At 36.4% G+C, this 13337-nt stretch overlaps 3 protein-coding genes across 8 annotated transcripts; 1 reads left to right on the plus strand and 2 right to left on the minus strand.

Annotated features, from left to right (window-relative positions):
- The first annotated feature begins 353 nt into the window (after window positions 1-353).
- LOC131022041 (40S ribosomal protein S13) lies at window positions 354-3358 on the plus strand. 2 transcript variants are annotated; one of them, XM_057951408.1, is made up of 5 exons: window positions 354-540; window positions 627-699; window positions 2616-2754; window positions 2833-3019; window positions 3141-3358. In XM_057951408.1, exons 1-5 carry the CDS (start codon window positions 518-520, stop codon window positions 3172-3174), a joined length of 456 nt encoding a protein of 151 aa, XP_057807391.1. In that variant the 5' UTR covers window positions 354-517; the 3' UTR covers window positions 3175-3358. The 2 variants fall into 2 exon arrangements, with proteins under 2 accessions (XP_057807391.1, XP_057807390.1); XM_057951407.1 differs by having other exon boundaries at window positions 380-540; window positions 2616-3358.
- Window positions 3359-4335: 977 nt separating this feature from the next.
- On the minus strand, window positions 4336-7085 carry LOC131022042 (uncharacterized). Of its 4 annotated transcripts, none has more exons than XM_057951411.1 (7): window positions 6918-7085; window positions 5981-6344; window positions 5727-5899; window positions 5562-5642; window positions 5086-5161; window positions 4911-5003; window positions 4336-4781 (listed from the first exon to the last, which is right to left on the minus strand). In XM_057951411.1, the coding sequence occupies exons 2-7, from the start codon at window positions 6327-6329 to the stop codon at window positions 4753-4755; spliced, it is 801 nt and encodes a 266-aa protein (XP_057807394.1). In that variant the 5' UTR covers window positions 6330-6344; window positions 6918-7085; the 3' UTR covers window positions 4336-4752. The 4 variants fall into 4 exon arrangements, with proteins under 4 accessions (XP_057807394.1, XP_057807392.1, XP_057807393.1 ...); XM_057951409.1 differs by having other exon boundaries at window positions 4336-4654; window positions 6918-7076; XM_057951410.1 differs by having other exon boundaries at window positions 4336-4654; window positions 5981-6412; window positions 6918-6969.
- A 1059-nt stretch (window positions 7086-8144) lies between these two features.
- On the minus strand, window positions 8145-11471 carry LOC131022043 (probable protein S-acyltransferase 14). 2 transcript variants are annotated; one of them, XM_057951414.1, is made up of 8 exons: window positions 11273-11451; window positions 10998-11199; window positions 9973-10183; window positions 9790-9881; window positions 9358-9481; window positions 9196-9281; window positions 8795-8860; window positions 8145-8625 (listed from the first exon to the last, which is right to left on the minus strand). In XM_057951414.1, the coding sequence occupies exons 2-8, from the start codon at window positions 11184-11186 to the stop codon at window positions 8500-8502; spliced, it is 894 nt and encodes a 297-aa protein (XP_057807397.1). In that variant the 5' UTR covers window positions 11187-11199; window positions 11273-11451; the 3' UTR covers window positions 8145-8499. The 2 variants fall into 2 exon arrangements, with proteins under 2 accessions (XP_057807397.1, XP_057807396.1); XM_057951413.1 differs by having other exon boundaries at window positions 10998-11471.
- Window positions 11472-13337: the final 1866 nt, after the last annotated feature.

Raw genomic sequence — 13337 nt, forward strand, 5'->3', positions numbered from 1 at the left:
TTATGATAATGGGGCCTATGAAATTACCGATGCTATGAGGTAATACCATAATCACCACAATATATAATGAGAAAAATATGAGATAATTGTATGCTGTATTGATCGCCTTTAAATTTCTTTATTTAACACTGTTAATTTATCAAAAAAAATGTAAAATAATTAAAAAAATAAGGAAGTTATTGATGCTATGAGATAATATCATAGTGGATGTTTTTAGAGTTAGCTTACGATTTAATACCACTTAACAATAAAAAAATATTTTATCAAAAATAAAATCATAGAAAAAAAAAATTACACTTTGGTTATATATATTTGTGCCCCAATTCTACGAACCAATGTAAAATAAGAAAAACATCAAGGACTGAATTGCAAATATGCGCGAGACATATATAAAAACCCCTTTCACTACCGATTTTACGTTCATCGCTCTAGGGTTTTGTACAGCTTCTCGCTTCAACAGCTGATCAGCTAGCCTCCGCCGCCGCACTCCGCCGGGCCGCCAAATTCAGCCGCCACCATGGGTCGTATGCACAGCCGAGGGTACGATTTTTTCGGTCTTCTCTCCCGCTCGTTTATCTGTGTTTGTATTTCTAATTATTCAAACCGCATTTGATCGATTATTGCAGTAAGGGTATTTCAGCGTCTGCACTTCCGTACAAGAGAACGCCCCCGAGCTGGCTCAAAATCTCTTCCCAGGATGTACGTGGTTACGGTGCCTTTTTTCAGCTTTTTCTATTCAGGAGATTTTTTCATTAGCAATTCATCCGATTGATATTTATATATGATGTCAGTTGAGTTTAGTTGAGCCTTAAATTGCTTTGTCGAACAATGTGATGCTTTATTGTTTAATACTCTGTGAATTGCATGTTTAGATATTTATATGTTTAAGTCTGCTGCACAATCTTAATTTGCGAATTGACGGTTAATAGGCAATCAACATTTTAAGCATCTTGACCTAACATATGTATCTATTTTAAGTTCATCTCTACATTTATCACGCTTCTGGTGGAGATCATCCTGTTGCTGGGTTTCCTCACTTTCTCATTGGTATTTCAGTGGGCACTGGTGAACTGTATAATTTGGTTGTTCGACACCTTTTGTTGATTAATATGCGGATTGTACTATAACAGTTTCCCCTATTTGAATAGGTATTCTGTAGGAATACTAGAAGGTGTTTCATAGGATCATCCTTAGTATTATTCATCTCTCTAGCATTTATTTGAGGATGAGGTCTCTTGTGTGGACGTTTGCAATGGGGAATTTGTGTCATTTGAGTCTTGATGGTGAAAAAACAGAAGATGAAATCAATGTTTTAAAGTACGTTTTGTGAGGCGAAACGTTTTTCGTCTGCCTCACGAGGCGTAAGTTTCGAAACGGGGTGAGGCGGATAAAAAAAACGGAATTCATAAACACACATAAATCATACCTAATATCATAAAACACATAAAAACATAGCAAATATTCCAAAACACTTAAAAACATAACAATTATTCCAAAACACAAAAGTTCTTAACTACTAATAAGTTTTTTAAATCTTAAATTAAAGTCGAAAATCTTAACTGCTGCTCTCAGCTTTGTTCTGCTATCTTAACTACTAATAAGTTCTGCTATTAAAGTCGAAAGTCTTTGTTCTGCTATCTTAACTACTAATAAATCTTTAAAATCTTAACTGCTGCTATATGCTTTGTTCTGTTGTTGCCGTCTGTCTGCTCCTCAACTGAGAATCTGAGATGGCGAAGGGCAAGGCCAAGAGATGGAGAGGACAGGAGAGGAGGAGATGGAGAGCTTGGGTGGGTGCGTGCGTGCGTGAGCGTAGAGAATCCTAGTTTTTTTTTTTTTATAACTTTTTTCTCTAATTAAAATACTAATTACTCCTAAATTGTAAAAGCCCATTCAATTTAGGGCTAAATTTCATGAAGCCCATGAATTTTCGCAGCCCATACATACTCAATTAGGTAAGAAAACTCATAAATTTGACAAAGTGTAGAGGGGCACGCCTCGCGGTGTGAGGCGCCGCCTCACCGCCTCGGACTGCCTCGGCGAGACGGAGGCGCACGTTCAGGGGGGAGGGGGATAAACGGCGCATGAGGAACGGGATTTTGCCGAACCGCTTTGAAGCGGCGTTTAAGCGGCGTTTTTTTTCGTTTTTTAAAACATTGGATGAAATTAAGACTTGATAAACTTAGTTGTGTGGGTTATTAGTTTGAGAATTTTAAGTTAATCAATTGGATTTACAGTTTACATTATCTATATTATGATGTTCTCAATTTTTGATAAGTTAATAATTCTCATCCACCAGTGATTGTCAGGTAGTTACTCTTCTCATATGAGGCTACTTTTTGTAGGATTGTTATTTAGTCATGGTTTTTCGCACTTCTACTACCGCTTTGGATACATGTTGATTCATGTCTCTTCGTTTGTTAGCTCAGGCCCACAAAAAAGAACCGACTGAAGAAACTTTTTTTCTACACCACCCCCTTACTTAGGTTTAGTTGAAAATTACAGTTACAAACTATCTTTGCCTGCTGATACATGCTATTCTTGTTATTAGATTCAATACATTTGACCCAACAGTAGATTTATTTGTGTATTTAATGTTAATCACGCTAATTCAGGTTGAAGAAAACATTTGTAAGTTTGCCAAAAAGGGCCTTACTCCATCCCAGATTGGTGTTATTCTCCGTGATTCTCATGGCATTGCCCAAGTGAAGAGTGTTACTGGCAGCAAGATCTTGAGGATTCTCAAGGCCCATGGTATGTCTGTTCAGGTCCCATCTTCTTGTCCTCGTCCTAATTCATCACCGCTGCAATTTTATAACTTTGTTTCCACAGGGCTTGCTCCTGAGATTCCCGAGGACTTGTACCACCTCATCAAGAAAGCTGTTGCAATCAGGAAGCATCTGGAGAGGAACAGGAAGGACAAAGATTCCAAGTTCAGGCTCATCCTCGTTGAGAGCAGAATCCACAGACTTGCTCGCTACTATAAGAAGACCAAGAAGCTTCCACCTGTCTGGAAGTAGTAAGTTCATCCTCACTTTACGTAACTAAGCTGTTTCCGTAGTATTCATAAACCACCTGACTTGATGAGCATTTCGTCCGCATTGAACGAGTATTTAGTAACTTGCTGTGTTTCTCTGCAGCGAATCTACCACCGCCAGCACTCTCGTGGCCTAGAAGAGAATTTAGTGGAGACAAGGATTTGTTGTGCGAGTCATATCTCAATATATAGGAGAGGTCCTATTAGAGTCTCTTATTATCCAAAGACACACTTTTCCTCAGTTGTTGAGACATGTTTTTGATATCTTGACGAGTTTAAGGGATCTTTGACTTGGTGAATGATGACTTATCGTGCGGTTTATTGCGCTTTTTATCTTATGATTTTTGTTGCTTGAGATGTTACCCACCTTGAGGCGTTCTTTAAAGGGGTATTTCCTTTGCATGATTAATAAGATGTACGAGGAGTATTCAATCCCATTTTTTTAGTGGGATAAGAATAAAACATAAGTAGTTTAAATGATATAAATAATCAAGTGCTTTAAAATATCCTAAATTTTCAATCTATCAGTAAACAAGGAATTAATCTCACAATTTTTATCTAATAAAATTAATTCCTCAAAGTAAACGCTTTTTAAATCTTCTTCTAATTTTGTCTAGAGGTGATCTTGTATACACTAGGGTGATAACACCATTCTAAGTACGGGTCACCTCGGGTGTATCCAAGATTTTGTGTTTTGTCTATGCTTTCTAGGGCTATAAATGAATAGAGTTACTCGCAAGCTATTCGAGATTCAGCTCGAAAAAAGCACGTTCGGAGCTCGATTCGATAATAAACGAGCCGAGCTCGAGCCTAATAGTGCTCGGCTCGTTGAGCTTGCGAACATGTTCAAATTCGATTGTTCGCGAACATGTACGCGAGCCTGTTCACGAACCTTCAGTCGAGCCTTCAATCGAGTTAGTATACGAACCTTAAACGAGTTGAACTCGTGTAACATATTAATTAAGAAGATTTTCTTAAATTTATAACAAATTCGATCTTGAACACCATATATACAAACATCTAACGAGCCGAGCTCGAGCTCAAGCTCGAATTCGATATTATCCAGCATCACCCGAGCCAAACTCGAACCAAGCCCGAGCTTACTAAGTGGATGACGAGCCGAGCTCGATCATCAAGATAAAAGCTCGAACACCCGAGGCTCGAGCTTGCTAGTATTTGGCTCGGCTCGTTTACAGCCCTATATTGCTTCGCACAAATCATTCTTCTATTTTTGTCTACTGCTTAGGATCCTTATACACCTTCTAAATCTTGTAAGAGTAGGGAAAATAAACCATAAATAATACGAAATTATTATCAAATAGAAGGCCGAAAATATGTTCAAGAGATTTCATAACATCTACAACATTTCACCAACGGAAACACTAATAGGGGCACAAAACGTGACCAATCACTTAAATACTAATACTACTACTGCTGCTATATAACACGGTTTATGCTTTGTTTATTCAATGTTTATTGTAACCACTTTCTTGGGTTTTCCTCTGCTGGATTGGTCCTGGTTGAAACTCCTGCTTCTGTTCGCATGCGATAGCTCTCTGAACAGATCAGGGAAGCTTCCGCCAGATGCCAATGGCCCAAGCCTATTGCTATGGATCCCTGTCAGACACGGAACATCATCGAACGTGTGAGCATGCCAACGAGCAAGATCAGATACAGGACCCGGAGCACCCTCTCCGGTGATATCATGTTAGATATCAGCCATCTTCATATAGAATTAGAGCGACTATTCCGGGCATCCGGCATTTGTTCAAGAGTTTTGGCGTTTGTTAGAAGAAGTGAAGAACATCACAAATATATGAAGGTATATTTGCCTACAAAATCAACCCCTGAAAAATTGCTGAATTTATTTTACCTGAGATTCTAGGAAAATCAGATGTATTATTCCAACTATGGAGGTGACTGTCTGCAATGCCTCCCCAGGCTTGTTCAAAGCCGTCAAGTTCATCTGCCATACGACATTACATCAACTACCTGTTATGCAGCAGATATTGGTATCATCTACCATTTCTACTTCCTACACCACTGACCTTCATTTAGATTTTGTAGAGTCTGCACCGTAGCCACCTTACCATCTGAACCAAGCTTCCTCGTGACTGAATGCCCCTGCGAAACATATCCAGTTCTCAACTAGGTCATCAAAATCAACAAAATCCCAAATAACAGTTGCCAGTGTACAAGCTCTAAAGCCACTAGCAAAAAAGAAGAGGATATTGAAAGAAAAATGGTAGTCTCATTGTATGTTTGGAATGTTCAGCTGCAAGTCATGCCATATGCATCAAGAATTCCACTGTTGAATACAAAACTTGAGGAGAAAAAACAACTAATTTCACTGGGTTGAGCTCCACTATATTGCCAACTTTGAGTCAAAACAATCTGATATCAAGGATTTACATAAAATGAGATTTTTAGCTCCCAAAAAAGCAACTATGCAGGGGAACTAACCCTGCCCTTGAAATGTAGTAGTAAAATTCTCTGAATCATATCTCATAAAATATCTGCTCACCTTATCATGAATTCCTCTGGAGACCTTGTGTGCTGCTTGACCTGTTGTTCGATCAGCTTGCTTGCTCTCTTCCCACGTTACCTGAAGAGGAAAATTACATGCGACAACATAAGAGATAAACGAGCAAACCGGAACACTCAGACTAAGCAAATATAATACACGTACTCCATCGCCTCCTGTCCTACGAGAAGTTGTTGCTGTATAATACGACCCATTGATCCCACCATATGTCACCTTCTGGAAGCTCACACTGTGAGACAGTGGTTTCTTTGCTTCCACTTTGTTCTGATTTGCAGTGGATGACACATCCCCTGTTTTTCTGGGACTCTTTTCATGAGCTGTCATTTAGATCTATAGTCAGCACACGGATGATGGAACTTCATTTTGTTGAATTCAAAAACCAAGACGCATCTAATTACCATCGCCCTGATCATCAGGATGCTCAACAAGTGGGTTTTTATTTGTCCAAGAGGCACTACCAGCATCATTCTCCTCATCTTCTGGTGCACCTTCACCATCACTGTCCAGCTCTTCTATCACTGGTCCTTTTGATCTGCTCGTGTGCTGCACGTTGCCAGGATTACCGGAGCTAACATTGTCTGATCCAAACAAACTCCCATGGGACCGGGAAAAGAAAGGATCATCAAAAGGATCCTTCCCTCCGAATATGCTGGAGAACATGCTGTCAGGGAAACCAAAGCTACCAGAACTGTCGAACTGCCTACCAGCAGCTCTGGAATCCTCTCTCACTTCTCTGTTGCTTTGCATTGCGCTCGCAATTCTCTATAAGTTTCAGTAAATGTTTCAAGGACGGGGGGAGCAAACCACATTTCTCATGCTATCACTGACAACTAATGGAAATAAAGTTCATATGCGCAAACAAAATCATAGGTACTTTACATTGCACCAGTTTAAGCTCCAAATGCATCAGAACAAAAGACTTCAAAATCAAAGAAATATAACTAGCAATCCTATCCTAATCACACCATAGGAACCTTGTGCAAGAGCCATCAACCATTCAACAAAGCAACTCATCGCCACACAGAAACTTCAAAACTATAGAAGGTGCATCCAATCTACCACACGATCCAGGAAAGAACAACTTAACGCAAAATTGCGAGTTGATAATCATCTTCTCTCAGAACAAATTAGTGATATAGCATCAGCACCCAAAAATAACAAGCATAAAATTCAAATCAGACACAAAAGCAATTCACGCGCGATCATCCACGATATCAAGGTATTAATCAAAACTGTGAAGCAACGATTAACACCAAACGCAATTATAAACACATGCACGGATCATAAGCGAATAACTGGAACGGAAATATAGGATGAAATTCATTCGTGAGTTACCTATTTTCCGCCTCTGGCTTAGAATGAGAGAGAAAATAGATTTGGAGAAACGAGGGCGAATACATTTTCGAGCTCGGAGGAATATATATAGCCTTTACAGTGGATCCGTCTAAAGCTGACACGTGTCGAATTTCTTGCATACTTTCATATCTACAACATGCTGCGCCTAGATTGTTCCCGTTCTTTCTCAAAATTAGAATTTTATTAGAATGATTTTCTAATTTATTTTTTGAATGTTCCAGCTTTCTGGGATTTGAAATAACGAGCGAATTGGAGATTGGAGATATAAGGTGGATTTTAGCGAATGGAGAGATAAGGTGGTTCTTGGAATGGATGGAGAACTAATTACTAACATCTAACATGACTTTGTCCGATAAAAAAAATAATAATAATAATAATTTTTGAAGATTTTTAGTAAGAATTTTAAAATATCTTATATCTCTAGAATTTTAGATTTTAGTTAGAATTTTGTTGCCACCTTAAATAGAAATTAGTACAAATTTTATCGCGCAAATGTCGTTAATGTATAATATTATTAGATTAATCCTTGGATGGTAAATGTCAAAATCTAAACAAAAACTAATCAAGCACCAATAAAATTATACTCCCTCCGTCCACTAATTCAAGGCAATCTTTCCTTTTTGGGACGTCCACCAATTCAAGGCCTATCCAAAACCCTTTTTTGTTACTTAGGTCCTGAATTAGTGGACGGAGAGAATAAATATTAGGAGAGAGTAAATATTAGCTATATATGAACTTTAATTTCATATCTTCACATGTCTCACAAAGTTTGACCAGTGGGACAAACACAATTTTTTGTAAATACCCATAAACACACAGTCTCTATTATATAATACTTCTTCCATCACCTTCATCTTCTTGAAAGTAATGTTAATAATAATTATTAATTATTAATTATATTATGAATAAAAAATAAGACTCATCATGTGATAAAATAAATAAATAAATAAATCTATATGATAAGAATAATATATTATAGAAAACTAATATTTATAAATAAAATATGACTATTTTTTATAAACATCACAAAACAAATTATAACTATTTTTTTGTAATATAGGAAGTAGTATATATTATAGATGCCCTTTATGTTACAATTATGTAGTTGATACATTTATAAGGTAAAAGATGTAGGCAAGTAGCTTAGAATCATTAGCAGCAGATGTTTTCAAGAGTCAAAAAGTAATAAGTAAAAAAGAAAAGGAATAAAAGATTGAAAGAGTGGAATTTCACTATAATACAGGGGTATTTGTGTGAAGACAGAGATAATCCTAAGATTAAATCTACATCTGGAAATAACAAGGCTTACAAGTTACAACAATTTAGGGTTGGCCCTGGCAGGTCACCACAGTCAGCATCTTGTAGTATCATATATCATCATCTAATCACAGCTCCCATCCATCAAACTTCTCCTCTGCACCATTCTCAGCTGATGCTTCTGCACGACGCAGCCGCCATAAAAAATTCTATATGGAAAACACAGAATTCCTAGCTCACAGCACCAGCAATTTTTTAAACAAGATGTGATAAATTTATGATGTGTTTGTTGCTATCATCCATCTCAGAATTCTTGAGCACCTAGGTCCGGCTTCGAAGGGTATTCCAGGCCATGGAGGGCGGGCATCCGTCTCAGATCTTCTTCCGAGTAACCGGGTATAAACCAGAACTTCCTGTCCATCCCAAACACCTATTGCAGAACAAGCAACCATTTAAGAAGATGTGTGTTATAGTCTATTGATTAATGATATTGGGTAAATACCAAACAAGCAAAAGTATGTTAAAGAATTGGAACCAACTTTTTGAAATGCTCATTTTAACAGCACAGTTGGAATTGTTACTCCAGATAAAAGCCTTACCTGCTCGAAGTTCCTTTTTCGCCCAAGATCATAGCGCCATTTTGGAGAAGACTTTTTCTCATAAGCCTAGGATAGAAAATCAACAAAAACATCAGCAGCATTTCTACAAAAACCTCAATTATGAAAATAAGAAGAAAGAAAATAAAAGAAAAGTCAAGCCATGTATTTTCAGAAGAAAAAAATATATATTACAATCGGATAATAACGGTAACAATTGCTGCATTGCATGCTTCAGAGGAATATAACCAAAAGATCAAGATGGAACACTTTCCAATAAGTAGCTCTGGAAAATATAGCATTGAAGTACAGATTGGCATTCAACATATCTCGAATGTTCCATGAGGATGAGACATTGCTCATTCTCGATCTTGAATTATGAGTCCAAAAAGAAGGTGAAATACCTCAATAGTTGTGGTGTTGGCAGCCACCAGAGATATGTGCATAATCAGGAATCCCATCACACTCAATGCAAATGCCAAATTGAGGACTGCAATCATTACATATATCACAGCAGAATACACAAAAAACTCAGGAAAGGAAAGAAAAGGGAGAGGTCACCATACCAAATGCAAGAAAAGTGGTCGCAAGAGTTCCGGGAGTTCCAGGGATCTCTCCATCGCTAAAGAATGCAATAAAGTGTGGCAGTAATGATAAAGTAACAAGGCTAGTCTCGAGGAACGTGTAGAACTGCGCCGAAAAAGAAAATAATGCAATCAATGTCATTTTTCTAATCAACCATGTATGCAAAGCCTTCACAAGAACCACACAATGCCAGAACATATTCATTTCCATGCTGGAAATGAAAATATCGTTAGGTGACAATAGTCACAATACTAATTATAATGGTGGAAATGCAACGAAAAAAAATTCTTGTGCCAAAGCTATCTTATGACAAACAGCATTTGTAAACCATAGTAAGCTATTGAAGATTCACATAATTATCTAGATTGGTGAATGCCAGCCAGTATGACACTCGGCAAGTTAAAATACCGTACCAGGAAGAGGAGGAAATTTTTGTAGTTTAACGCCCCCACACAATTGACAACCCAAACACAATGATGGTCCATCTTCAGTACACACCTCCCACCTAAGATGGTAATCCAACAAAACTCATCAGTTGGGGAAAAACCAACATTGAAATCTAACAATTTCCAAGGATTTATGCAAGAAGCACTAACAAACAGAGCAGTGATGGCAGCGAGGTGGCTTCAACTGGTTGCACTTTCTACAAAAGCGAATTCTTCCATTCTCTGTGTCAGGTGGAAATTCTGAAGCAGTCAATGGGTCATTATCTCCCCTTTCTTCATCTGCTGCAGGTCGCCAATTCGGAGGCACAGTGCCTGGGTCCGTAAAGACAACTGAAAAATAACTCCATAACAGCATCACCAACTGCAGAAGAGGTAATGGCATTAGCAATTTAGTTTCATTGTATGTGCCATGCAGCGTTATGTCACGCGTCCATTCAATAAGAAAATTCAAAATTGACAGCCAAACAGAGTGACAGTATTCCACTGTGGTTGCAAAATATAAATCAGTAGTTCAAATTGGACAGCAAACAGCTGAACCAAAGATAACTCATAGTCCTTTCCTAGTTCAGAATTCTGGACCATCTGAATCAAGACAATGTACGAGCAATTCTCACCAAGATCCCACAGTTTACTAAGCCCAATGCAAATGAAGAAAAAATAAAATATATATGAACGCATTTCGTTAACTTTCAATGAGGCAGATAACACTAACTTCAACTTACACTATGGTTCAATTTCCTATAATCATCAATCTAGTGGAAATGCTTGAATTCCTAAACTTGCTGATCAATCTTCCGTAATACAAATATTTTCCACCCACCAAACTGTTCTTCCTGATTAAAAAGATCTTATACCATATGAGTCAAAACCACTAAAGATCAATTCTTTCCACGATGCTCACATTAAATCAAAAACAAAATGGTCATTGCTGAACTTTATATTTCACTTATCAAGTCCCTACACCGCTACACCAATGTGAAATAGTTCATCTTCTACAACAGAAAATAACACAACCCACGGAAGATCCATAAATCCACAAAGAAATCGCCGAAATTGCGCAATGAACTATAATTGAAGAAACGGACAGATCAAACTCCACCAAACATTGACTTCCGAATTTCACAAACAGGGAAGCATCAGATTTTGAAACAAACAAAAATTCCAAATTTGATTACCAGAAAATGGAACAACGTGAGGACGACGAAAGCGACGAGTGAATCGAGGCCGCCGGCAGCGAGTCCAGGGCCGTAATTGGTGATCACCACCGCGTAATAGCTGACGCCGACGACGCCGAGAACCAGTAAAATCATGATCGAGCCGAGCCCCCGCAGCGCCGTACAGAACTTGAACACGTTCCACGCCATCACAGCACCAGATCTATACATAATAATTGTTTGATTACTCGATTACCAAATCTAAATTAGCTACAGGAAACAGAAGGCGGGATTACAATTCGGTGATTTGAGCTTCCGAATTTGCGTTTTTTGGGGGGTGTGGTTAGGGTTTATGGATTCCGCCTGATGAGTATGAGTCCAGCTACGGTGGAAATGGAATCCATGCGTGAAATAGAGAGAGAAGTGATGAGAGAGAAATTAGCGGGGCGATTTTATAATTTCATTCTTTTTCGAGGTAAAAGCTACAAAATTTGTGCTACAGAAACAGGATTTAAGAAAAATATGATTTTTATTTCTTTTTTTTTAGATAAAATGATTTTTATTTCTTAAGAGATATGAAAATTGTGAATTGTTAGTCAAATTAGTGGGATCGCAGTGCAATGTACACGAAGCATCAAAATTGAAAGATATAAATAAATAAATTTAAATATTAAATATAATTAAAATATAAATAAAGTACAATTTTTTTAATATATATATATATATAATATAATAATCCACGTCAATTATTCAATAAAGAATTTGAATCGAAAAACACATAAATTTTCAATTTTGTATAAAGTATAATGATAGTTTATAAACTTATATTATTAAATAACTTAAGGCCTCATTTGGTATCTAAGTTTAGATAAAGAGTCATGGGTAAAATTTAGATAAAATAATACTCCCTTCGTCCCATAAGAGTGCGCATCACTTTTTGTGGCACTGATTTTAATAAAATATTAGATAAATGTATTGAAAGTGGGGAAAGTGATCCACGAGCAATAAATAAAGAGTTAGTGGTGGGTAAATTGTCCAAAAATGATAAGTACATGCTTTTATGAGACGTCCCAAAATAAAAAAAAATGGCAGACTCTTATGGGACGGAGGAAGTAGATGAATATAAAATAAAATTATATTCAAATGTACAAAAATACTTCATATATACGTCCACAATGATTTTTTTTTTTTTCATTTTGATCTGTCCACAATAAATGCGGCGTTTTCATTATAATACATACCCTTCATATCTAATAAGAATTTAACTTTTTAAAAAGTAATTTTTTTAATAAAGAGTTATAAAACAAACCAATATATTATCCTTCCCATTAGTCATATTAAAAATTATTATAATTAAGAAAAGGTAAAACACAAAACCTGATATCAACTTATTTTTCTTTTAAAATATTTAAAATTAAAAGTAAATAAAAAAGTAGAAAAATAAATAATAGAAACAAAATTAATATAGCGGGAAAAAGTAAATGTATGTTTAACAAATTGCTGATGAATACTAGCAAATAGTATAAAATATATACATTATTATTATTACTTGATTTAAAAATGTATCTACTTTGTAAGTCGTAACTATGATTACTAGTTATGAAATCATAAAAGAAAAAGGTAATAATTCAATCGTATAATTAAGCAAAACCAACTATACTTTTCACATGCCTATTTAATTTTATACGTAAATAGTTAAATTATGTATAATTTGAAACGAATAATATCATAATCTAATATACTTTATTACAGCGCTAAATGATTTATCTTATCCGGTGGAATAGAGGAAAGTTTGACAAATCGAAAATTCCATAAACCTTTGATTTTTTTTATTTTATTTTAATAAATAAACCTTTGATTTTTTTCTCCAATACTTATATCGTAAAACTTTTTTCTTTTTTTTTGACTTGACTTATATCGTAAAACTTAATTAATAAGTCCTGGTCAAATGTAGAAAGCTTCTAAATTCTAACAACTTTCAAAACGTGTGTTCGTTAGTCAAGATTTGAGGATGAAATTCTAGAAACTGTCGTTATTTATTTAGAATCATTTACATCAATTTTTTTCACCAGCTATAATAATATAGCCCTTGTTGTAAATATATCTTCTAGATATATCTTATGTGTGTTGACCAAGAAACCTAGAGGGAGAATAACACTTGACATCTTCAAGCCGCCGGAGTTGACTGTCCTCCGTTCACACCGGACGTGTGTGAACGTTCACACTGGACGTGTGTGAACGTTCACACTGGACGTGTGTGAACGTTCACACCGGACGTTCACACTTGGTTTAACACCTATAAATATGGGTGTATTGTGAACTTCATTTGTAGCTCTAATCTATTCTCTCGCTTCTCTCAAG

Source organism: Salvia miltiorrhiza, chromosome 4, assembly GCF_028751815.1.
Source record: "Salvia miltiorrhiza cultivar Shanhuang (shh) chromosome 4, IMPLAD_Smil_shh, whole genome shotgun sequence".
In the NCBI taxonomy this organism is placed as follows: domain Eukaryota; kingdom Viridiplantae; phylum Streptophyta; class Magnoliopsida; order Lamiales; family Lamiaceae; genus Salvia; species Salvia miltiorrhiza.

Excerpts from the sequence above, each read along its gene's own strand:
- LOC131022043 (XM_057951413.1), bottom strand. The coding sequence starts at position 11,207 with ATGTATAGATCTGGTGCTGTGATGGCGTGGAACGTGTTCAAGTTCTGT. Across the intron at positions 9,282-9,357 it reads GACCACTTTTCTTGCATTTG|TCCTCAATTTGGCATTTGCA; the intron begins GTATGGTGACCT and ends TAATGATTGCAG. Across the intron at positions 8,626-8,794 it reads GAAAAAGGAACTTCGAGCAG|GTGTTTGGGATGGACAGGAA; the intron begins GTAAGGCTTTTA and ends GTTCTGCAATAG.
- LOC131022041 (XM_057951407.1), top strand. The coding sequence starts at position 518 with ATGGGTCGTATGCACAGCCGAGG. Across the intron at positions 541-626 it reads GGTCGTATGCACAGCCGAGG|TAAGGGTATTTCAGCGTCTG; the intron begins GTACGATTTTTT and ends CGATTATTGCAG. Across the intron at positions 700-2,615 it reads TCAAAATCTCTTCCCAGGAT|GTTGAAGAAAACATTTGTAA; the intron begins GTACGTGGTTAC and ends ACGCTAATTCAG.
- LOC131022042 (XM_057951409.1), bottom strand. The coding sequence starts at position 6,329 with ATGCAAAGCAACAGAGAAGTGAGAGAGGATTCCAGAGCTGCTGGTAGG. Across the intron at positions 5,162-5,561 it reads CCAGAGGAATTCATGATAAG|GGGCATTCAGTCACGAGGAA; the intron begins GTGAGCAGATAT and ends TATGTTTCGCAG. Across the intron at positions 5,004-5,085 it reads TCTACAAAATCTAAATGAAG|ATGAACTTGACGGCTTTGAA; the intron begins GTCAGTGGTGTA and ends GTCGTATGGCAG.